Source organism: Camarhynchus parvulus, chromosome 6, assembly GCF_901933205.1.
Source record: "Camarhynchus parvulus chromosome 6, STF_HiC, whole genome shotgun sequence".
Lineage (NCBI taxonomy): Eukaryota > Metazoa > Chordata > Aves > Passeriformes > Thraupidae > Camarhynchus > Camarhynchus parvulus.
Window position 1 is genome coordinate 15,943,032 of NC_044576.1, and position 26,351 is coordinate 15,969,382.

Consider the following 26,351-nt stretch of genomic DNA (forward strand, 5'->3'; position numbering starts at 1 on the left):
TGGATGCATGACTGCAATGGGTTTTACCAGGTAGACAGCTGAAAAAATGTGTTACTCCGTTAAGATCATACAGTGAAAGAAAAAGGAGCACAATAAGAGTCAGAACTCCTGACAAACTGAGTGGCCCAACTTCAAACACATCTCCTTCCAAATTAGCAAAAAGGTATTTCCTCATAGAAAGAGACCAGTGCTATAAAACTGAAAATATCCCTCAGACAAGATAGGATTTGGCTACATCAAATTGTGACTTGATTTTTATTTAACAAAGTTCAGAGCTGGATCCCACCCTCAGTGCCACAGCTAAGCTCTGCACACAGCACCCTGGCTGTGGGAACAGCATCAGGAGGGAAATGGAAGTCCCCCTTCCCTAAGGACAAAAGCAGGTGAAAGAAGACATCCCCACCCCAGGGCTGCCCTTACCTGAAGTGTGTCTTGCGTTGCCATCTGCGTGCTTTGTTAAGTCAGCAGTTCTGTCTATTTGAAACAACTTCAGATCATCTTCATCTAAAGCAATATCTCCCCAAAAGGCAGCTGGAGAGAAACAAAGTGCAGTTAGTCCAGTTTTTATTTTGGAGGGAAGGTACAGTTCCCAGCTGGCTTGTATCACACATAAAAGGCAATGACTTCGTGGACCAGAAAAAGGTCAAAGGTTGCTGCAGTTCTAGAAGTACCAACAGTGGATGGACATCAGTGGAGGCCAAGGGACAGCACTTACATGAAGTCCCAGCACAGATCCACCAAAATGAGATGATTACCTGGGACCTCTTGTGCCACTCACTCACACAGGTGTGACTCCCAACGAGGTGGTGTCCACTCCTCATTAAAGCCTGCAGGAGGCAACCACCAGCATTGTCCTATTTCCTGTGAGGGAACTAGGTAAGTCACAGCTCAGATCCTTACTGAGACCTTGCACTGCACCGTCCCCAGGTGAACAGTGTGTGTAAGACTGGAGAACAGCAGTGAAGCACTCCAGCTCAGCAGTGGATATCTAAAGGCTACACTGCACTGGTCCCAGTCCAACCTGAGAGCCATCCAACCATTTCCACTTAGCTAGAGAAACACCAGTTATTTATCCCCTTGTGAATTAGTTCCCTAGATTTAAGTTTGCAGATTTTTCAGTTCTGTAAAAATCTTTGCATTTCAGTCAGAAGGCAGGAAAATAAGGTAAACAAATGGATCACTTGACATTCACAACTCAGAGAAACAGATAATAAATCATTTGAGTGGAAAAAATTATACCCCTGGAGTATCCTGGCTGAGTTGATGCTGCACAGTACCAATAGGTACCCTTTTGAGAATTTGAACAAAATAAACACAGGCAATGAGGCTGTTGACCAAGCCTAGCAGATCCTTCAGAGATAAACATTACAAACAGAGCTCTTAAAACTCATACAAGAAGCCTGTATAGGCTGATGAAAAATTAGAAAAAACAGAGTAAATTAATCAATGATACAGTTGAAGAGAACTCAGTCAGACAGACGAGGAACAATACTAAGGCACTGTCTGCAACAATGACCAGATTTGATGAAATTTCTTTTTACTTCTGTTGTTAAGTCAACATTTACATTACTTGAGGGGAAAAAACATCCCATTGCTACACTAGGAACATACCTGATCAAAGCATGTTAGGCCTGAGAAACCAATGTGCTTTACCAATCACCTCACTTTTACTGCCAAGACCAAATGGAACATGGACCTTTGCCTGAATATCAGAAACTTGCAATCAGATCTGTGGCAATTGAATTAAGAAGGGTTAACTCAGAGTTTTCTCTGACACAACATGGTACTGGTTCTGATGCAGGACTTCATTCCTCTATTCTGCATCCCAGCACCTCAGTCAGTACAATAGTGTTTGCCAATGTCACTGGTCTGGGATGTTGGCATGGAAAGAAATCTTTGCTTGCTGCTGCCTGCTACAAGCAGCAGAGCCCTGGCATGAGCAGAGGGGGACTCCACTGCTTCTCCCTTTCCCTGGGACAAAGCTTTCTCCCCTGTCTACCTGGCTGTGGCAGTCTCAAGAGAGGCTGGTTCCAGCTTTTTGACTGGGTCTCCTTAAAACTGCTACCAAAACCCAGGTCCAGAAAAGGACATAGCTAATGCAGACAAATCTATAGCAGATAACATCATCAATAACTAGGGTAGACCCTCCATTTGCTACACAAACATAGAAATCAGGCTCTCCCCAATTTCTGGGCAATCCAAGCCATTACTCAGAACAGAGAACACAAAACACTGGCAGATCCCCCCCAGGTAACAAGCCTACCAGTACAGCCAAACATCCCAAGCTGATTAGGGTGGAAGTGGAAGAAAGCAGTGACATAAGTTGCTGGGACTGCAGTTTGAAGAGGAGACATTTTATCCATCCACCAGAAGTTACTTGCCCAGAACAATGTGGCAGTGAAGCGGCAGAGATGCAAATGGGATCCCATTGCCATCCCATCACCTCCCCAGCCACGTTTGGGGAGTCACTGCTGTACTGGCCACCTGCCACCAGCATTCCTTGTCACACCCACTGTCCCAACTCATGGCCACCACCCTGGGCTCTCAGTGGCTCTTTCCCTAGCACCACACAGTCTGTTTCTAAGGCTAAGGCAGCCCATGCCAAAACACAGCTCCCAGGGCAAGCCTGCAGCATGGATTTACACCACTGGAATTGTTATGTTTTCCTTCCCAATGGAAGGCAGCAGTTTACTCCCAGTTCTAGCAAAGGGATCTCTTTCTCTCTTACAAAATAATACATCATCCTGAAAGCTAGCCCACTACAAAAGCAGAATTTCCCTAGCATTTATTTCCAGCTCTCTGCAGTCCCAGCGTGCTCCAGGGGAACCATGATTTATCCCAGTCCCCAACCAGCTGAACAATTTTCCTTGCTGGAAGTCCCAGCTGAGAATGCTACACTGCAACTTGTCCTGTGCCATCAAAGGCCCCTTCCCAAAGGCTGCAAGCCTGCAAGCCTGCCTGCACCAAGGGAGCTGTCCCACAGGAAAGCCCAAGCACTTTATTTTAAAGGGTCACAAGTTCAGAGACTGCTGGCAAACGAAGCATCTGAAACCATCCCCCTCTGGATTCTTTTACTGAGTTCTCCATTTTAATTTAATGTGGGAGGATTTCCAATTAAAAAAAAAAAGAAACAAACAAACAAAAAATATAAATCTCCAAACAGCAGGCTAACAAGCTTGGAAAGCAGAGTTTCTCTTGGCAGAGCTCTGCAGTGTACACCCAGGTGCAAACTCTTAACACACAGTGCAAGAGCATGCCAGCTTTTCTTTGAGAAAATGCATTAATCCCTCTGGATAGTAAGAACAGAGCAGCTCTTATTGAGCTTGATGGAGCCAACATGAGAGACTTTGCTCCTCTACTGGACTGGGAACCTGCACCAACCACCTGAATGCTGAACCTCACCACTCCCCAGCACATGCAACCAGAGAGCATTTCTTTCCTGGGCAAAGGGGAAGGATGATTGTATTAAACGAAAAAATTCAGCACCAAAATGAAAAAAGCAGCCTGGCAAGCTGTCTGCATTCGCAGCACACTTCTCCCACAGGAAAACAGTCCACACGCTGACATGTGAATGTGTGCTGAGCATGGGGTGCCATGACACCAGGGAGGTATGGCAGGTGGCACTGGGAAGGAGAACACCTTCTGGGCAGAGGACAGCATCAACAGTTTTTCCAGGTGCCTCCCCCACAGCCAGAGCCCAAAACCATCAATGTCTTCACAGTCCTCATTTTCCACAGTAACATTTTGGGGAATCCCCAGCAATGTGACAGCACAAAGTGTCTTCTTTCTAAAAAGTTCACCAGTCTTCCCAGCAACTCACCTCCAACTTGCTTTTCCCCCCCAACACCACCCTTCTCCTATTCCTATTTGCATTTTCTCCTTTCCCTGGTTCTGAGTAGCACAATCTTATTTCAGGGGAGAAAAATAATTGTACTGTCTCTCTTGAGAATTCAATTCAGAAATGTTCACAACAGTTTAAAACTTTAATTTTCCATGAAAAGTGTGTTTCATCCAGGTTTTTTAATAATAACCTTGTACTTTGTGGGTTTTTTCCTCTCCTTCAAAGACACATAAGGAAAAGCATAAATCAAAAGAAGCTTATGGTATTCAGACAGAAAACAAAATAATATGGTTCCTAAAAATACATCTCAATCCAAAGTGTACTTTTGCAATTTGTTAAAACCAGGCTCATCTATAACACTTCAAGATATATTCCTGGGGATGGTATCCTTCACCCTCACCACCGTTAGCTACAAGCTTCTACAAGAACAAGAGCCACTTGAGCTGCCAGAGGAAAAATATAACTCCATCCTTGAAAAACACCACCCAGCGTCTGTGTTTGAACTGATCTTCAGCCACCAAGCTGGAGCAAACCTTTCATCCATTTGCCTGTCACAAACTCTTGCCAGGAAGCCCCCGTTCCAGCAGCAGTACAGGTTTATCCTGGTGACAGGGATCAGCAAAGCAGTGCCTCTCTGCACACTGTGGAAGAGCACTGCCATTTTCCCTCTAGCACTGGCCAGAACCAGCTGTGACAGAGAGTGACAGAAAGAGACACTTTGGAAACATGCATACCCTGCCTGCCAGGAAAGCACCTCCATCCCCCTCCATCTCAAATACAGACTCACTATCTGAAGCTTTTATTAAAAAATGGCAGGTTTTAAGTGCTGAATGGGATCTGAACTTAGACTGAAGACTATGTCTTCCAGTTTGAGTCAAAGGGGCCCTCTTGCTATGGGGTCACATCAACCTGGGTCACCAGCTCAAGGATCTTCTCTGCATTTGCAGCTAACTGGCACAGCTCACACTGACAGATTTCCTTTCAGTCCTTCTAGCAGAGTTCTAACACAGTTTTGCTGCTCTTTTTGAGCAGGTGTCCCACAGGGTAATGCAGGAATGGGCAGGTTAAACAAAGAGCACCAAGTAGGTGCCTCAGATTTGTTTCATCAATACTCAAACTCAGTTTTCATGAGCATTCCCAGCCCATGTGTAGATAATAGCTGGGTTCCCGAGCAGAGGTACTTCATGACTTGTGCCAGTACAAAATATACAAGGAAGAAGTGCCTGCACAATTAACCTTGACATCTCCAGCTCTGTGAGCATCACAGGCAGGCAGCTGACAGAGCCTGCCTGGCACAGACCCAGCTGTGTCACCCGAGTGATGAGCCAGCCACACCCTCTGCTTGTGCCTCCGTGCAAACCCAGGATGTGCTCTGAACCCACCCAGGAGATCAGGCACGCCTGCATTTCTAAGGCACCATCTCTACCCTCAGCCCCATCTCTGCTGTCCATCAGGCACCTTATGGGAAGGTCCTGGGGCACCAATTAGCTCCTTTTGTTCTAGAGCTGGCTGTACGACATCCAAACCATAGAAGAGAAAACCAAAGTCCCTCCCACCTGAGCCACAGGAGCACCTGGCAAGGAGTGCTGGCCATATGCGGACATGGTAACACATCCCACCCTCCTGGCAAACAGGAGCTCCTCAGGCACTGGCAAAAACATGCCAAGCTGTTTTGGGGCATTTGCAGAATGCTTCCCAACCTGACAGGTCTGGGTCATGGGAGATTTCATTTTCAGGGCTGGCCAGGCTCTCGTTTGGGCTAACACTGTGCAGTCTAGCAATAAGAAAATAAATCAACAGATCAAAGCAGGTTCCCAGCACCTCCATATTTCTTTTCTCACAGGCAGACAGGTCTGTTGCTGAACCTCCTGCTGGCACAGGAACCAGCAGAACAATATTCTGAACTATGCTAAGATTTATACCTTAGAGAAAAAACTCAATGCATTCCTCAGGGCAAAGTAACAGCTGGGTCAGAGGGAAAAGCAAAGCCTCAAAAGGCAGAAACCAGTGAAAGAGGAGAGAGAAAAAATCCCAGACCAGCAATCTGGAAATAGAGCCAGATCATGAGCATCGAACACTCAAAACAAAGGAACATGGGAAACAAGCAGCTAGTTAACAAAAAGCATTAATACTGCCACATCCAGCCACTGTGTTTTCATCCAGATCAATTTGTTTCTCCCCAGTAAGAAGGAGCAGAAGTCTCCCACTGGCCAGCTTTGGGGATGAGCTGCCATGGAGGCTCTGGTGGTAACCAGCTCCACTCAGCAAGGCTGTCTGGAGTCAGAGCTGGTGTCTGGCAGCAGTGGGGCTTCCTGGCAATAGGGACTTGGTGATTCTGTCTTCACTGGGAAGTTCCCCTGTCCAGGGAGCACATTTTGTTTCAGAAATCGCTCTCAGTTTGTGTAGGAATGTCTATGAACATGGTCTGCTTCAAAACGGCAACAAATACTTCAAAAACATCAAAATCTCCTGGGAATCAGAGTCCAAACCCCTATTCAGATTTCTACAGAAACCTAAACTGCTAAATTATCATGTGTAGTGCTCCCAAAGCACCCTCTCTTGGGAAGTGATCTGCCAGAAATATTGATTCATATTCAATGGCTTTCCTGTCCTGGAAGGTGACAATGCAGGAACAAAGAAATACTTTGGGCTTGAGTTTGTTCAAAACTGCAAACATACATGTGAGCCTACACAGTGCCCAGCTTTGCTGTCCCTGGACTGAATATCATGTTATTTTAACAGAGAACCAAGCAACAGAGCTTGCCAGGACCAGGTTAGGAGAAAGGCATTTTCATTCTAAAATTCACATCTCTCCTGCTGCTGGGGACTTCCTCACTCAAGGTCTTCATCTTTTCCACTTCAGCATGGTCTTGTCACACCAATCCAGTAATCTACGAACCCATTCCCTGTAAAATGAGCCGTGCAGGAGGGCATGTGTAAGCACACAGAGCTGGAAAGCCATGCCAGGCAGCTGGAAATCCATGCCACAAGCAGCAAAGCAGCTCCCTCTATGGGTCCTGAAAAGGTTAAACACCTGTGCCTTCAGAAGAGAGCCTGCCCGGGATGGGCGGCTGTGCCAGCACTCAGAGCACCTCACAGCTTTAGGATCTGCTCCCCTCTAATGGGGGGGGGGGGCAAACCCCAGCACCTGGCTTAGCCCCTCAAACTTCCATAGGAAGTAAATTAAGCTGTAGGAGTTTCATAACACACTGTTTTCTGCTCCAGGTGATGGTGCAAGTTTCATGGCAATGCTGACATGAGGTAGGGATCTGGCTGTGCATCTGTGAATTTTTCTCCCTGAAAGCTGTACACACTCTGCAGAGTGCCTCTTGGCTTCTTTTGGAAAAAGCCTTTATGGAGAAGCTATCATGGACTCATGAACACGTGCAGTTTGAGCTCTGCCCCAACACAGACAAACATCCTCAAAGCCACCCCAAAGCAGGTAAATTCACCTGGAGACCTCGCTCCCTTTCAAGTGAAACCAAGCTCAGCAACTCACTTGGTTTTAATGACCAGGCAAATCTGGCCCCCTCCTGCTACCTGATAGGCACAGGTATCCTTCCTGGATTCTGTCCATTCCACCATGGCCATGATTCTCCAACAGCTTTTGTCACACCCTGCTCAAAGTTATTTTGGTTAAATGAAGGCAGCAGACAGAGACAAGAGACCCAAGAAGCAGCTGTCCCCACCCCTGCCAAGGCCTGCACCCCACAGTGCATACAGAAATGGGAACCAGGAAACAAAACCATAACCAGATAAAAGGATTTTGTGGTCTGATCCTAAATGATGAGACCCATAAATAACACAGGGGCACTATCTGACAGAAGAAGCCCTTTCTTTAGGTGCCTATGAAGTGACCCTTGTTAGCTCAACCTGCAAAGCAGCAATGCTGCCTTGGAAACCCAGCATTGCTTCGGCTGCCCTTTAAGAGCAGGAAATGGCAAGGTTCTGGGTAATGAAATCCAAGAATGCTTTTGTCAATTAATTATGGAGAAAGCTGAACTACACAAGCCCCATCTCACCCCCTTTATCATTTTTGCTGCTCAATATAACTTTAATTAATCTTTCCTTTGGCAATTTGAAGGAAGGGTGAGCACGCTGCAAACACCCACTGAGTATTAAATTGATTTTCTGTTTTATAGTCCTCTTTCCCTCCCTATTGGCCATGCTGTGATTTGTGCCCCTTCCCTTGGAGGCATTTTTTCCATGCTAATATAATCCAAAGCCCCAAGCAACAATAGCATCCAGAAAAGTAACAATTTGCACAGCCCATTGCTTCAGCACAGCCTCTGCCAGTACAGAGAAGATTCTCTCTTGCCCCCTTTCACCCCACACCACAAAAATTCAAAGCAACCACCTCGTTTCCATATATTCATCATTTTTGCCTAAAAAACTGACAATGTTTTTATCCTAAGTAACTAACACATCAGGTCCCTGTGGTTTCCTGCCTGCCATTTGTAGCTGTGCATCTCAATTACCCAAGCTCTAATGGAAAGTCTGTTCTGCTGGCAAACACGACCTCCCAGCTGAGCTACCAGGCTGCTTTGGTACTTCAGGTACCTGGACCTAAAACCAGAAGGTAGGAAAAAAGCTCAGCTGAGGTCCCCAATAACTTGACTTGGTCCCTAATAATCCCACCTGAGGCCTGTGGGGCTGAAATCAGGATCTTGAGCAGGGAGCACACCCCAGTACAAGGCAAACCAAGTGCAGCCCAGCTGTGCAGCAATGGAACAAACTCTTTTCATGGGACTTCTCCTTTGCCTTGTAGGGACCCCAGGCCCTGACAGTCACCAGTCAACCCTTTAAGGATGAGAGCATTTAGGGATCACCTCCTACCCCAGCACACCTCAAGGACAGGCATGGAAACTGGCTTCCAGCAGTTTCTGTCTCAGGAATTCAGGCTCTTTTCCATCACTACTGGCTTTGGTACCATCAGTTAGGAGACCTTGACCTAAAATATTCCATGTCCCTTAGCAGCTGTCCCACAAGACTTTCTGAGCCTTGTGGCCACCAGCTCCAGTCTGCTGGGAGGAGACATCCAGGTCAGACCTTTTCCTCAGATAATTCCCATACCATGGGACTTGCCCTGGATTTATTCTTCAAAATTCAGATGAGAAACATAACCTTAGAGATGACAGAATAAAAATTTAAGCCTAAAACTGTTCTGATTTCATTGAGAATGGTTCAGCAGCTAAGCACTGTCCCCCTCACCCCCATCCCGAGCACATTTCATTTCAAATTGCATCATTTGGGGAGGGGTGTTTTTCCTTCAGGTGGCCAGACACACACAGGTGTCAAAACCTCACTGTTCTCACCCCAAGCACTGCAATAGGGGAATGAGTGACCTCAAACAGGCAGAAAATTCCCTGTCACCTGCCCAGCCATGGAAGAAATTGGTTCATGGCAAAAATGAACAGAAGAGGAGCCATGAACTGAGCTGCATCCTCAAAAAAGGAAGGTGGCAAAGCAGGCCTGATTGGAGCAAACTTTAAGACAGGCTGACAGTTTAAAACCACATGGTCCTGGATGAAAGGAGGCAGTTCATGATAGATCACATCTATTCAAGGGCCAGACAAGGAAAGCAAACATAGGCTCATTTTACTCATTGTTCTTTATCCACCAACACCAGGAGAGGAGTGCTGCAGCACCGTTGGAAGAGAAAAAAAGAAACGGGCAGCAGGCAGGAAAGAAATGAGAGCTATTTATGGAGGATAGCTAATTTGAGCTGTTTACAGACTTTCCTTCTGAAAGCTTGGGGATGGGAGGGTGGGCAGGGAGGTGGTTTCAGCCATTAAAAATACAACGTGAGAATCCATTAATTTTCCATAGAAACAATGTCGTCACAGAAGCGAGACAAATCCGATCAGTCATGCAAATGTGCTGATGTTAAATTCTCAGGCCTGGGTGGAGAATTTGGGTTGCCAAAAACACCACAATGAAGAGATCAGAATGAGATTAGAAGCCAGAGTGGCTGCAGCACTGACAGCATGGTAGGGGCATGGGATGTAACCAAAGGCACCCCAAGATCACAGAGGAGTTTGTGCCTTAAGCCAGGCACAGGTACCCCAGCAAGAAAGACAAGAGAAAGTCATCCTTGCATGAGATCTCAGGAACAACAAATGCCACATCCCTACTCTGCAAACCAGAAAGGACCACAGCTCACTCCAGGGAATTAAAGGCTCAGCAACACACAGGACTGGGGCCCTCACAAGCTGCAAAGTCACAGCACCAGCAAAAAGCAAGAGGTGATAGCAGAGGAAATGGGTGAGCACAGCCCAGCAAACCACTAGGCAATTCCAGTTTTAGAGAGAACAGTCCCAGGCAAGCATCAGCACTGTCCCAGGCACACGCTGAGCTATGATGAAGTCTTAAAACATTGCATTTGTGTTGTGTTAATAAGGGGCACAAAAAAAAGTTTATTTCTGCTCCAATAAAACAAACAAAAGACCCCCTAAACAAACAACCGAAGACAAAATGAGACCAGCAGACTTTATGTCTTTTCTTCGCTCTTCTTTATAAAAATCAAACTTTCCAAACACTCCCTGGAAGGAGACACTACACATGAAAAATTACAGTGGCACTCTCAGCAGGAGGAGTGGAAATCACTCACCCTGGCAGGGAACACAGCCCTTCCTTGCTGTCACCATCCTGGACTGGCCCCACCACAAATATTTAGGGGATAAAAAAACCTTGCAAAGTGAAGTGCTGCACCCCCTGTAACACCCAAAAGAGTAGAGTAACACCATTCCTAGAGTAACACCTGGGACAAGGATGCTTCCCAGAGAGTCCCACCACTGGCAAAAACAAAGAACCTCATGAATAAAAACAAATGACAGGTCAAAACACATCACAAGAGGTGCTCTACCCAGGTTCATCCATCAAAGTATCAGTATTTGTCCTCACAAAGAGCTGTTTGGTTCACCTGCCCATTTTGAAGATGCATTGGTTTTACATATGAAACCTTTGGTGCTACAGCCATGGGAATCCCCTCCACACAAGGGCTGCTCCTGCTCATCAGGTGGCTGCTGGTGTCCACAAGCCCAGGAAAGGGCTCAGCTCTCCAGTGTCTGAGAAGGGGCACTCACACCACACTGTGAACCTCAGCAAACCCCCTGTACCACCGTCTGCCCAGAAACAGACATTTACCGAGTAACCCACCTTGGCCACTGAAACCTGCCCTCTAGTGCCATGTGATTAAAGACACGGCTCCCCCAGGAGGGACAATGCTGCAGGAGACAGTGGTGCCCCAGATGGGTACTGTGCTGGAAGCTCAGTGTAACACAGCCCACAGCACAAACTACTCTTGGTTCAGAGAGACACTTGGTTCTAGAACCCCTAAAGTGCCACAAGCCCCTCTGGTCATTCCCTGTCTGTTTTAAAGCCCTACAAGAAACCTGAAAAAAAAAGGTGACTGCCTCATCATTTATACAGAGTAAACAGGATCTCCTGCATCCCCTTCTGTGGCTAATGAGGCTCACCAGCCTGCTCAAATGCCTCTCTGGAGCTGCACCTGTGGGCACAGAGCAGAGGATGGAGCCAGCCTGCTCTAGCAGGCACTCCTCCAGTCTGCTTTGCAATGGCAAGCACGACAAATCTGGCAGCAGCACACCCCTCTATAAATACTGCGCTGTGCAGACATGCCTTGCAGCACACAAAACCACAGTGCTGCCCTCACAGGTCTGCATCCTGCCGTGGCCTTCCTTCAGATGGCTCTGATGTCCCAGAATGTCCACTGCCCCCTCCCCCTTTTCTGAGTATCCCTGCCATAAATGCTCTGCTCTTGTATCCTGGTGTTACTGTTCCACATCAGTTAAACTCAGCCACCCAAACATCTACAGCAACAATCACTGATTTCTCACTGACTCCCACCTTGGTCTGTCCCATCACAGCTGGCATGCATAAAGTCAAAGTTCTCAATATTCAAGGGCATTTTTACTGTCACAGCCATGCACACTGCAGTGAGCATCTAGGACTGCAGCAACACAGCCCTCCCTCTGTACAGAGCTCCACATGGCTTCAGAGGCTGCTGCAGCTCCACTTACAGAAGCATCAGCTTTGGGTGCCACTTCTCACCATACAAAACTGCTCTCAAGATTCACACCCAAAAATCACAGCAGCCAGTTTTCTGTTTTCTTCAGCAAGGCCTCATTACACTCTATTTACTAAGATGGTTTGAAAGTGTAGAACTGGGCTCTGATCAGACTTTAGAGTTTTAAAGTAGATTTGATAGACCAGCATACAAGTGAAAGATGCTAGCAAGGAAGTCATGCACCTTGTCTTCTTCTGACACATCTGATCCTGCTCCAGCTATGAGCAGCCACAAAAGCAGTGAAAGGTTAAGCGTGGTTACCTCCATTCACATTATTTATGCAGTTGGTACCCATAGGAAGTTGGTCTTTATTGATACATTCTTTAACATGCTAGTTCTGTTTCACTTCAAGCACTTAAGTGCATCTGGGTGAGGACATGTTCTCACTTCCCAAGCAAGCCAGCTGCACCCTTCACTCGCTCAGACATCAGCGATGAAAGCCTGCTCAAGAACATGCATCTGTTTCACGCATGGCTCACATGGCTAATTTAAACACTTTCCATATGTTGCCAAAGAGCTGTGACCAAATGCCACTTGCAAATAAATGAGAAGATTGTCTGGCATCCACAGAGAAAAGTTTCATCTTGGAGCAACAGCTCCTTTGTTCCCAGGTCTGCCAGGGCATCCCCAGCCCCTTGCAGTCAGATGTTGCTGACCACTCCAAACGCTGCCTCCTCCTGGGATCATGCCACTGCAGCAACACACACTTCACAGATCAGGGTGGCAATCTTTGGAAAAGACCTGTGCTGAACACCTCAACACGTGGAAATCACAGAATCATAGAAGGGTTTGGGTTGGAAAGAACCTGTAAAGGTCTAGTTCTAACCACGTGCAATGAACAGGGACACTGAACTAGATCTGGTTGCTCAGAGCCCCACCCAACCTGACCTTGAGTGCTTTTAGGGATGGGGCAGCTGCCATCTCTCTGGGCAATCTGTTCCAGTGTTAAATTAACCTCTATCAGGGTATCCTGCTCCTTCTTCCAGAAAAAGTTACTTACTCACAGAACAGCAAACATTTTTGCTCAGTCCTTATCCAGACATTTCCATTGTGCACCAGGCTATAACTGTTGGAATTATTCAAAGCATAAATGAAGCTCTGTGGCTGCATGTAAGCTATAATTTCATGTTTCCACATGTTGCTGTGACACCAGAAGCTACCATTTCACTTCTGAAGTACACACAGTGGCTTTCCTCTCTATTCCAGCCTGCCAAGAGGTCACTTGCCATATTACAGCTAGACCACATCCAAACTAATGGTCTGTAGATGTATAGATGGGAGGACTGTCAGTAAGGCCTTCACCCAGGGTTACTGCTCTCCAAGAGGTAGATCCAGTCAGTAAAGCATATAATAAATATCTGTTTGGAAACAGTCAGGAAGCTAATAGAAGGATTTAAAAATTCAAAGGGGAAAGTAAATAGATGCCACTATTTTACTTGTCAATAATGGCATGCTGTACTTGCACCCAGGGAAGTGCAGTGCAGAGCCAGTGCCTGCTGGAACTGGCCTTGCACAGTAAAACCCACATTGTCTCTTCAGGCAGAGCTTGCTGGAGCAGGCACCAAACAGGTGCCTCAAAGAGCCATGCAAAGACACACTTCTCAGCCTGTCCTGAAGAAGTGATTATTTTATGGTTACAGAACCCAGGACAGAGCTGGATGTCCCAGATCTCCACCTCAGTGCTCCACTATTAGACAGACCATCCACTGCAGACGAGCAGCAATGGGCTGGAGCTCTCCTCCCCTTCTTGAGGGTGGAGGGTGTCCACTCCTTGCCACTTCACAGGCAGAAAGGGCAGTCAGACCACGTGGAATGTGAGATCATCCAGCTCCACACTGCCTTGCACTGGGGGGCTGTCTCCCAGTGCTCAAGGGAAGGGGATCCACGCTCACCAAAGCTATCCTACTCCTACATCTAGTGGCCACCTTGCAGCATCTCCTCCCTCTTTGGGGAAGTTGTTGGGGACCACAGACAAAGTTAACAAAAAATCTCCCTCAAATCTGATATTGGGTGAAGCACATGAAAAATTACTGATGCAATTGATTCACATGGTTTCCATCATTCAGAAATTCCTGCGCATCAAGGGGAGGTGTGGGATTTGCACATAACCGACTCAGACAGCTGCAGATTTCCATAGGCACTAAATGTCTGCAGGCAGAAGCCACTCCTCATGTAATCCCATTAAACAGCTGGAATGAATGAAAATGCTGTGCAATTCACCATACTAACAGCAGCCACCCCTGCTTCCTCCACCATTAGTGCAGGGTCCTCTCCAGTTCAGCCTCTTCCCATGGGTCCAAATTACAGGAGTTATTTCATGCCCTAAACTTTGCAGGAAGTCTGGAGCACATGTGAGCCTACAAGAATGGAAGACTGGTGTCAGAAAGTGCTCAGAACACATCCAAGCTCCTCATCGGAGTCCTCTTCACTTTTGGGGATATCACTGCAGAAAATACAAATCTTCTCATGAACAGAAATCAGTACACTGGGGATTGGGAATAGAATTAAAATCAACACACCACCATCTCCAAAGGCAAGAAGGTGGAACTCATACAAAATATAATTGCTTGTAGATTGCAGGTCCAGATCAGAATCAAAGGCTCTGGAATCAGGAGGATCTCAGGTGGAAGCTGTTTGCCATTTAAAGGCCTTTCATGGCATCACTGTATCACACCACAGCAGATGTGAAGAGCCAGCATAGAAATATAATGTTCAGCAATTTGAAGGAGGCATCACTAATCCTTCACCTCCCAGAGAAGGCCAGAGCTGAGCTCTGCTCCCTGAGGCATCCAGCAGAAGATGATATTCAACAAGGCTTACACTTCATGCATGTGCAAATATTCTCTACCTTTCACACTGCCATTAACTGTAACTCATCCTCAGTGCTTTCCAGTCATATGTGATGGTCAATACATGAAATCCCCTGCAACCTCATGGAAACTGTAGGGTCTCTCAGGGAAAGTTAACTACAGCCATGACTCTCCAGACAAGCACGCAGGATGAGACAGGCACGTGCACAACAGAAATACCAACAACTGTAGATGGTATGCAGCTTGCAGAACTGTTCATTTACTCTCCCAGAGGCAGCTGGGTTTATGTTTTTGCATCCCATCTTCCTTTCTAGTCACTTTTTCCTGTGGACTTTCCTGTGCTACCACAAGCATTCAGAAGACTGGAAAGTAAAAAACCTTTTGGTTCTGAGTAAAAACCAGATCAGTCCCCTCTTTGTATTCAGTTCCTACATCTCACTGATACTGGGAGAAGGACCACCTTCAACAGCAGCCCAGCTTTAAATTGGAATAAAGTGGCCATGACTGCAGCATCAGTGGACATGGCTGGGCCAGAGAGCAGCTGTTGGACCCTTAGGCAGTGGGTGAACTTCTGCCTCAGTGTGCCCAGCCCTCACTTTCCAGTTTTGTCCTGAATACAAAGCATCACTCAGAGATACTCATCCCAGGCCTTCACAAACATTCATAAGCTTACATTGTAAATATTCAACTATATAAAATAAATAAATCATAAGCATTTCTGCTGGCCATCCCCCTCTGGAACACCTCAGTTGCACCCTGTGCATTAGCCCAGTCTCTGTCAAAGCTCTGCTCCCCACTTTGTGACAGCAAGTACTTAGCACATTCGCAAGTGATCCATCTGCTCCCATGCCAGACACCCAGTACAGCACAAGGCTAGCAAGGATCTTTTTTCATCCTTGCTCTGGGTGTACTGCCCTGACTCTGCAAGAGAAGAGAAAGGATATCTGTCCAAACCAGTGCCCTCTGCCCCTCCACTGGATCTATTCCTGAAGCAGTGCCATGCAATCACATGATTGGCAACTATGACAACATGTAAGCAGGGTAGGGCTGGAGATATAACAGGAAACTTCAATTTTGACATTTCTCAGCTTTAATAAAATATCATTACACGGACAAGTTATTCCCCTGACAAGCTGTTTGTGCCCTCTGGATAGCACAGTCTTGTGTCAGGAGTGTGCCTGTCTTTGAAGTGGGAGGCTGCAGCTTGACAAAGGCAGGGAGCAAAGGCGAGAGGGACCAGGGCTGCTGTGAGGCAGTTGCCAGAATTCAGCAGTGCCAGTACAGCCTCTGTGCTCGCCTTGCTCGGAGACAATGAAGCCCTTTTTGGCTCTAAAAACACTTCCCAGCCACAGGCAGACTAGTCAGGGAAAATTCCAACCCAAAGACCAGCAAAGTAGCATCTAATTCCTGTCCCACAGCTTTAACCCTGAGCATCAGCAGCAGGCAGGGTCACCAGCCCTGCTGGAAAAAAAAGGAAGGCACCAAAATAGAAAGTGGCTCATTTACTGCAGGACACTTGCCCTGGGTAAGAAAGAAGAGGTGGTGCTCAGGTGCTTGCTCCAGTGGCTGCTGGCTTTCCATCCCACCTGCTCCTCCAGAAGATGCCATGGACAGAGGATGAGCTCAGCAGGAGAGCCTGAGGAAGCAGGAGCAAACCCCTTTTCTCTGCCACCATAAGCACAAAGGATGAGGACAGATATTTGCCTCTGGTTCACCCTCTCAGAGCCAGCTCTGGATCAGTGGAAAGCAAAATGCAGGCACTTTCCAGAAGGGCTGCCCCCACCAAAAAACATTTCCATCCATTCAGCTATTCTAACAACCTAGCAGCAGCAGATCTGCTCCCCCTCCTGTCAGTCATCCCCCTGCAGCCACATCAACACCCATCAAATGCCAGTGCTCCCTGCATGGCACACACCTTGCACAAGATCAAAAACCACCCTAAAGCAGCATGGCCTAACATGGAGGTGTTCAAGCTGTGCTTTTCTTACTCCCCTCCAGATTTTGCACAGACCTGCAGTACTGTGGGGAGCAAACCTTCACACATCTAGGTGCAAAAGAGGACAGAGCTCCCTCACCAGCAGACACTGAAGAGCTGAAATCAGGCAAATCTGCTGGTAAGAAGGAGTATTACCAGAGTCCAACAGTCTGAGGATGTTGAGAAAAGTAATATTCAAGGCAGCTCAGAAAACAATTCCATTTCCAACGGAGCATATTCCTCAAACAAAGCAACTAACGTGCTGGTTAGGCAGGAGAAGCTCACAGCATTCTTTAATACCAGAAGCGTCCCTGCTGCAGGACATGGCATAACTGTCACACAGGAACTGGGTGGGGAACCATCATTTCCATGGCTGGTGATGGCTTCACACGCCTGGCTTTGTTTCCCTGCCAGGTCTGACTGCACAGAAAAGATTACAAGTGTGCTACAATGGGAGGGAGAGCAAGGGAAAGGGGGAACACATCCGTGTATTTCTCTGGGCTTGTTGCTAATACACCCGGTTACCCCCACACACCTGATGATGAAAATCTGTCATGACTCATGTGAAACCTCATCTGCTCCACCAGTCCTACACAGAGGACAAGCAGCCAAGTTTGGGGCAGAAAACCCAAAGAACTTCAAAGATTTGAAGCAATAAATAAACCCCAAAATATTCCCCTGGAAAGGGAAACCAGTGCATTACACTAAATGCACTTGCTTCTGCCATCAGCAGGGAATACTGAGCATGAGCCACCCAAAGGACTGGCGCTGCCACTTCATGCTCTCCAGGTGCCAAGAGAATGATGACAGGCTGTGAACTTCCACAAGCTAGGAAGTGTCCCTATCCACTGCTCTTTAAAACTGCTCTTCCTGGGTCACGCCTGGCTCCTAAGTAGAATCCCAAAGCAGCTAAAAGCCAGTTATAAGCTTGTACGATCTGCTGCAGGGTGCTGCAGAGAGGCACGAAGCAGCTCCCACAAAGTGTGGAGCACAGCTGCCTGCTACTGCCCTCAATGTTTCCCCTCCTTCTCCACAGCCAGTGCAATGTTAGACTTCTTAAAGAAAGGAACTTTCCTTCAACAGCAAAGGATGAGCATTTTCTGCTATTAAAAACTGCTGAGTTCCTCTGAATCTCCCCAAGACAAGAGCCAACATGTGGGAAGCTTTGGTTAAAAGGAAACAAGGATGGAAACAGGTAGGCAACACTAACTAAACCTCTGAGACACCAGATGCTCTGACTCCTCCACAGGTGAGTAAGAAAAGAGCACAGGGATGCTGCAGGTAAGCTCTGGCACTTCTTATTCCAGCAGGCTATGGATGCTAAAAGCTTACACAGGTTCAAAAGAAAGCAGGTGGAAGGCAAAGCTGCCCAATACCATTAAAGGCAATGAGCCATCTCTGGACAGGGGATTGTGGAGTCTGCAGCAGCCAGGGGCACTTCTGGATGTGCCACCCTGTCTTACTCTGCTTTTCTCCATCTCCTTTGGCATTTACTGCTGCCCCACTGAAACAGGTTACAGAGTTTGTTTTGAGGCAGATCAGTCATTCTTAAGTATTAACAGTACATTTCTAAGGGATCATTTTAGCTTTAGCAAAGCTCCAAATATAAAAGAACAGATTAATAAAGGCCTTGAGAAAGTATTTTCCAAGTGCCTTTCCATGCCTTTTGGCTCCCAACTAACTTTAAAGTTCTGGTCTGAATCATCTTGGTGAAAAAGGATAATTTTCACTGAGTGTCTTCAACAAAATGGCAGGATGCAATCATCTCTCTGGGATGATACTTCTCTCAAAGAGGAGTCACAGTAAAACATGCAGTATGTTGGACACTGAATGACAGGGCAAATTCTGTAAGCAGGAAAGAATACCATGGTCACCAGCTGGGAAACTACCGAAGATGCAGAGCCACAGACCAGTCTCCATGGCTCGAAAGCCCCAGTTCCCACCACTTACAGTTTTATTCTAGCCCACCTCAGAGAGCACTAACAGGCTGAATAATTCCTGCTGGCCCCAGAGCACCACAAATGGTTTCACGAGTGGAAAGGTGTTCAAGGTAAAGACCCTTGCTTTGAGGGTCCAACTTTCAGGCAGCAAGAGAGAGAAAGGGAAAATGCAAGGCTGAAATCAGCTCAGACACATTCAGCTGGGCCCAAGCCTCCAGCAGTGGGATTTATTCAGAGCTTAAAGCATTTCTCTGGGACTCTTTGTCACAGGAGTGTAGGTACAAACAAACGGTAGCTGGGACAAAGGGAGGCAACACACATTTTATTAGTAAAAAGTTAATCGGCTTAAAGTGCGCAACTAAATAAGCAAAGCTTACATTAAAGTGACCCACCAATAAAAGATGCCATGGAAATAAAGTTATAGGAAATACAATATAGTCTCTATGTTCTTTTGTAATCCATCACGATAAATATTCATGATTCTGGGTTAATGGGGTATGCAGCTCTCAGCCACCACAATAGTTTTTTGTTTATTCTCAAGACCATGAACTTTGGAACCATGAACCTGAATTTCAGGACTCTGTATTCATGCATGTTAGCAAAATTCAGGGCAAGGCAGGGTGATGGAGACAAGGCCAGGACCTTGGCTTGTGACAACGTAACAGAGTTTGCAGCAGTTTTTGACAATGAGTAACAAGAGCCCCAGGATGCACAGAACTTCCTGTGGATCTGTCACCCCCCTGCCTCCACGCCAGCAAAAGGAGGAAACAAGAGGCACAAGCCTGTCCCTCACTTCCAGTCCATGGCTCATTCCAGTCTCCCTGCTCAGAAGACAATGGCATCCTCAGACCAGCCCTCGAGGAGGCAGAAGCTGCTGGTATCACACAGCAGCAGCCAGAGCAGAGCAAGGCCCACTCCTCACACAGGGAAGGAAGACCCTGAACACAACGCTTTGAGCCTTCAACTGAGAGGACACTTCTGCTTTCTGAGACCAGTCCTGAAGGAAGAGGACACCAAGCTCCAGTCCTGCATTCACCAGACACAACACACCATTCCAAAGTGTGTTTTAAAGAGTCCCAAGCCTCCCTAGCCAGGCCCACATCCAGTTGTTCCTCCGATGGTGCCACCCTCTGGTGGTGCCAACCTTCCCTGTTGTGCTATGAGACCTCCAACCTCTCTACTCCAACTTGCATTAATGTGGACAGATTACAGTGCCCCTTTGGGGTTATTGAAGGACATGTAGAAACTTAAATAAAACCAACAAAAAACCAACCATCACAGACTCAAAGTTGAAAGCCTTGAAAGCAATAAGAGAAAACAACTTTAAATGTTTGATCAAAGGCATTTTAAGACATTTAAGTTTGTTGGGTTTTTCCTCTCAACTGCTTACAACTAACAGAAAAGACTATGCTCCAGTAAGGTCTTCAGCAGATTTCCAGTGTATTCAACCAAAGTATACACCCCCTTTCCCAGAAAAAAACTTCCAATTACCTTTTTCTTCTTTCCCTACATAATGTAGTGAACCATGAAAGCAAGGCTTCCAACAGCCTGGCACCAGAGTCAGGCCCTGTTTTGCTGAGAGCACAGCTCTCCACCCTGCACCACCCTGGATCAGTCTGCAAACAGAACTCACCCTTTCACTGACCCCTCAGGCTTAATTGCCTCTTTTAGGGAAAGTACAGCCTAAGACTCATAAATAAATAGGACCTTTTCTTCATGCACCTTTCTTTAGGACAAGCTGGATGACAACCCTTGCCACCCAGAGCCCTGTTCCTCTATCTGGGCAAAGCTGATCACTGCGATCAGCTGAACGTGAGCAGCACCAGGACCAGCCATGGCTTCAGAATGCCCTGTCCTGTAATAATGCAAAACTCCCTTCCATTTTAAGCCTTTGATGCTTCAATTGCAATAGTTAAACAAAGGACCAGCACAGAACATTTATACATAAGGAAGAGGAATTTAGCAAGAACCATCAAAGTTGAGAAATTAACACAAAAGATGAAAGTGTACTTTTGGAAAGAAAACTATTTCTCCAACTACTGAAATATCTGCCTTGAATCACAGAAAGGCTCTGCCTAAAAATCAAGTACATCAGAAAACAATGACAACAGCCCTCTCAAAACCAAGGTTTCTTGCTGAGACTGCATGTATTTAGCATTGTAATATTTGGAATATTTTATCTTTGCAATACCTGCAATAGCACAGAGATGGCTGCTCAAAGGGACAAATACACAAATGTGCACAGGAGGAGGGGAACTGGCTGGGAAGCAAACACTTTGCCCATGCCCTGTGGGGAATTTTGAATGACACCCTTCTGAAACAGGGGACACCCCCAAGCCCTCCCACTCAGACCCAAGGAGAAACCTCTTCCCTGCACACTTCCCACTACCAATCTCTGTAATAACAAACCTCTGGGACAAGCCCAAACCTGCCAGCTCCTTCCATTTCACCACAAAGCACCAGGATCCAGGCACTGCCACAACCCAGGAGGACACAAAGAGCAGGCACACGTGATGGTTTGAGGTCTCCATTCCATGCATGCTTGCAAACCCCATGGCAAATGAGTCACACCTCTGCCAAGAGATGAGGGATTGTACAACGGGCAAAGAGAGAAAAAGATGCTCTTTTCAACATCAAAACAAAAGAGGGCAGCCAACAAGTTTTACTCATCGTGTCAACAACCTATTACCAACCAGCAGCTTGCCTTGACAACAAAGCTTTCCAAGAAAAGGCAGAAACGTGGGCACTTGAGCAGTGGCCTTAGGAGATCCCAGCTCTTTGCCCAGGAAACAGAATAAAAAACCAAACCAGCATATCACATATCACCTTCCTACTGGAGCATGAAAAAAGGAGAATATATGGCAAAAGAGGCCAACAAGGGGAAAAGCAGAAATCAATGGGATCTAACAGAGCATGACAGAAAATCACTTCCCTCATAAAAAGAGGTTACTTACCAGGTTAATGAATCTTTTCTGTTCTGTACTTAGACACCCAGGAAATGGAAGGGGTCACAGGAGCAGTGTGGGTGGGAATGAAATCCCTAGAACATGCTTTCAAGAACAATCAAAGGTTAGAGATTAAATCCAGACAGCAGTCAACTGCACAGCACATCAGCAGCATGGCACAGGCACCAGCTGCAGCTCAGAAGGTCACCAAGCACAACGCTCTTCCACCACCAATAGCACAGCAAAAACCAGACTCCTCTTCCAGGGCAAAACCAGCCTGACAGGCCACCCCTGCCCCCCAAAGGGTCAGCCCCAAGAGCCAGAGCATCTCTGCCTCCTTGGGTCAGCAGTGCCAGCACAGGCAAAACAAAATGGTCTGTGTGTCTCTGATGGGAGTAACTGCAATAGAACCATGAAGAGCAGACTCCAGAAATCACACTGTGCAAATCACATAGACAGCTCTTGGTCCTGTGGCCAAAACTTCTCAAAACTCACTTTTATATAAAGTTCTGCACCTTACCTATCTATCATTACCTTTGTTGGAAATGCACAGGGAAAAAAAAAACCAAAACAAAACAAAGAAGAATCTGGGCAATGGCAGGGTACAAGATCTGGTGATAACAGAAGGCTGAATTAGACCTCTGGAATATCAAACACATCTGCATTCTGGAGCCCTACTGGTAGCCCCACAGATAAAGCACAGAGCCTTGCTGCTTTACCACTCCCCCACCCACATCTAGTTTGAGATACTAACAACAAGTGACCCAAAAATATATTTACTCAGGTCCAAGGCACTCAGTGAGGGAAATGCAGGCGCAGAGTTCCATCTTTTTTCAATGCCACTGAACTTGTAGATCTCCATGCTGGGTTCTCCCACTGCCTGCAAGAAGGATGTTTCTCAGTTTGGCCATCTTAACTCTGGTACAGCTCAAACACCTCTGCCAGGCAGCTGTACAAGCTGCTCCTTGTTTACTACCCACTACCCAATTTCTGCAAGAGAGACATGGATAATGCAGCCAGAAGCCCCCTTTATTACTTGTATTAATGCAGTCTCAGGTTAGATTTGTTGCACAGGATAGCTGTTCAAGTCAGAGTTCCGTGTCACATCATCTGCCTCCATGCCCAAGGAGCCACACCACAAGCTCCAAAGCAGACCTAATATTGGCATTTCTGTGAGTTTTGACTTTGCAAGCCTAGTAAGTTTAAGGATTTTTATATCTGAGGAATTTCCAAGCAAATCCAATGCCTCACTGAACCAATACCCTCATCACACCCATCCTGCCAACACACAGCAGCGTGGACAATCCCTCACAGCAGATGCCTGTCCCTGGAGCTGGGACAAGCCCTTCTGTCAGGTACAGCCACTGTTAGTGGGAGACGGGCACAGTTTATAGTTACAGCTGTCTCTTTCAAAGCCTGCTCTCTGAAATTAACAGCCTCCAGCAGATCCCACCTAAACTCGGCATGCAAAATGCCAAACAAACCAGCCAATTTTGCCAAAGTTCTGAGCAAATGGAAGTGCTGCTGATTAGGCACTGCTGTTTGCAGCAATGCTAAGTTCAGTCACACTGATGGAGTGTGAGACTGGCAACACCCACAGTGACATGAAAAGGGGAGAAAGGCAATTCTCAGCACCCAGTACTATATCAATCACCTCTTCTAATAAGGAGGCAGAGGGACCCTACTGTACTCCCAACAGCAACTCTCAGGAAGAGATAAAGCACTGAGCAGACTTAAATCTCCATCTTGTAACACTGTGGTATGGTTTGCTCTGCGAATTGACGTTTGTGGATGGAAAAATTAAACAGATGCTTTTTACTTGAGTGCTGGCATTTACATGAACACAAAAAGACTTGAGAGGACATGAATTTCCATTCAGGTCTAAAGTTGGGCTGATTCATGGACCAGCAGCAGCTGTGGGTCTCTGACTATTTGTACCACTCAAACCAGAGGCTTGAGAAACCAGGATTTACCAGTTGCTGAGATTTCCTGGGGGCTTCCTTCTCAACATGCAATTAGAGATTTCTCTCCATTGCAAGCTAGGCTAACACAAACTGGCCAAGAAGGGGCAATCAGTCATTGAGAGTTCTTTAATAAAGGCCTTCCTTGCACATTTTAGCAGTTTCTATTGACAGGGAACCTTCCCGTTCAGGAAGTGCTAGAATGGGAACATCAAAGAATGCTTGGAGATCAGCATTTCTGGAAGCTCAGCTGCAACAAAGGAGAAAAAAAACCCCCAAAACCAAACAAGCCCAGAAGTCCTAGTAGCTGAATCAAAACAACAGCCAGTTTCTGCTTAGTCATCTATCTCTTCTGAGTACTGAAATCACATTTCAGCACTAGTTGAAAGTGGTTTTGTTACAGCTTAATACCTGCAATATTTGTGATCCAGCACAACAGAGTCATTCAGCGTCAGAGGTGCCTCCTTTCTGCCAAGCCTGCCCATCTCCAATGAGCCCACAGACTGCCCCGGCAGGTCAGTGTCCCCCCAGAGCCATCACCACCCTCTCAGCACAGACAGCTCTGCACTCTGAGTCACAGAAGCCAGCCCTGCATGCCCCTCCTGCTCCTCAAGGGAAGGGGAGCTGGGCGGAGCAGCCCATTCCCTACAGCACGCAGGCTGCTCGCTGGGCAGGGCACACAGCAGCACTCACAGCAGGGCTGCTCTGGCACAGCAAGGACAGAAGAATCTGCTGACCCCTGGGAGCCACTGCCAGCACGGGAGAAGAGGTGTCAGGAGAAGCCTGGGGGAGAGGGAATTGCAGAATACCCGGGGCAGGAAGCAGAGAAGGATCTGAGCAATTCTCCAGGCAGAGTATGGAGAAGGCTTCAGCAAAAGGGAGATGGGGGAACATTAGAAATGAATCTGTAGGAAACACAGAGGGAAGCAAGCAGACAGCACAAAGGTCTCTGCAGTGAAGGGTGGGGAGAAAAGAAGGAAATGAAAGTGTCAGGGGAAGCAGGTTGGAACGTATCAGACACAGCACTGCCAATTTCCCAAGGAACAAGGCGTGAGCCTAAGCAGGCTGCAGTGGGTACCCACAGCCACACAGCTCTTCCCCAGGCTGGGCCAGAGGCCACTCACCTGGGAGACACCCACAGGCACAGTGTTAGCAGCAACAAAGAGGTGGGTTACCAGTAAATGCAGCAACTTCTTGCGTTAACCAGTGGCAAGGCACACTACACAGGTTAGAGCAGGAGGAGAATAAAATCTCCAAGCACAACTGCAGAGGTATAATGTAACTAACACAAATGCAAAGTGCCTCCAACCAAAATCCTCAGCTTTGTGGACTTTTAAACCCTGGAAGACTTAAAGCACAGTTTCTAAATGCTTTTTTCTGCGACTCTGTGACTTACTAATCTTATCCTACAGAACAGCTGAAGAACAAGCAGCATTCCTTGGTCCTACCTGTGCAGGCTGTGGTTGAGGGCAGACACCTGTGAACTGCACCCAGACTTGGAAGCTCAATAAAAGCTCTGGAGAAGTATCCATGACAACTGCAAGCACCTCTTCCCCACCCTACCAGGCTTTTTTAAGGGAGAAAAAAAAAGTCCTCTATCCTAAATTTGCCCATTTTTGTCCTGCCCACTGCTAAATCCCAAGGTGTAAGTATGGAGCAGAGGGTTACATCTCCCACAGGCCAAGCAGATCCAACACACCCCAAGAAGTGCCAAAGATCAGGCATGATTTAGTCAGATCCCAGGAAGACAGGTAAACACTGGAAGGACTTCAGACCCAGATCTCAAGCTGCAGTGATCACAAGGTTTTGCTCTCCAGTTCCCCAGGCCATTGACTTCCCTACTGAGGAATCTCAGGTGCAATAAAAGGGTTGCTGGTTATTATTTCTTTAAGCCAGAGCCATTAGCTTGTGCTCAGCCAGGATTATAATCAAAGTCACCTTAAACCTTCCCTTTGAGGAGGAAACTTCTGCTGCAGCTCTACCTTGCTGCAAAATGCCTCCCCAATGGCAAACAGCTGCATCACTGAGGAGTGACCCCAGTCGTTTTCACCCACCTGTTTTCCGTTCTCTAACTGCTGTCATCTCCCCAAAGCAGGTAAATTAAAGACTGAACAGTCTGGTCTCATTCTTTCCCAGACCACCCAAAAAGAGTCAATTTCCTCCTTGAGTATTTAACCCTTCCTGCAATGTACCAGGGAAAAAATGCAAAGGGAATGATTGCCAGTGAGAGCTCTCTCCTTCCTCTATCAAAGTTACCATCAGCTCAGCACTGAAGATTCCACAGACTGGGTCATGTCCCAGACCCTTCTCTCAAAGCCCTCCTATAAGCACTGGTAGCAAAAGAAGAAATTTCCCTCTTCTGGAAGGCCATATACCTTTCAAAGTCAGGAGAGCAGGACTCAGCCCCCAGCACTGCCACCACCCCAGTGACTGCCCCTGGGAAGGACAGGGCTCCCACTCTCTTCTACAACTCAGACCCCACACCAGAGCTCTGGTACCTTCACCACAGCTGCACTGCCACTTTCCATACAAGCCCAGAGGCTTCAAAGCTGTACAGAAAACCTGTAAAATGGAAATGAGATTTCTTCACAGGATTCTGTGATTCCCAAGCAAAGGGCAGGTTGGCCCACACGCTCTGCCAGTGCTCCCACCATTGCCAAACTAAACAGGACCACTTACAAGACTGCAGGAACGCTCTTGTCAAGAAATGAGTGGGCTGGATGCCTAGCACAGCCTGCAAAGAGCTTTCTGGTTGCCCTGCTAACACAGTGGGTCCACGATTCCAACTGG

The 26,351-nt window shown here is 47.0% G+C and overlaps 1 protein-coding gene across 1 annotated transcript in view; it reads right to left on the minus strand.

The window, feature by feature from the left end:
- The window catches only part of TLL2 (tolloid like 2), an 84,864-nt gene that overhangs the window by 52,963 nt on the left and 5,550 nt on the right, over window positions 1-26,351 (minus strand). Inside the window, exon 2 of the mRNA XM_030951148.1 lies at window positions 421-531. Within this exon, the coding sequence (XP_030807008.1) occupies window positions 421-531 (111 nt within the window). The remainder of the gene's footprint in view (window positions 1-420; window positions 532-26,351) is intronic.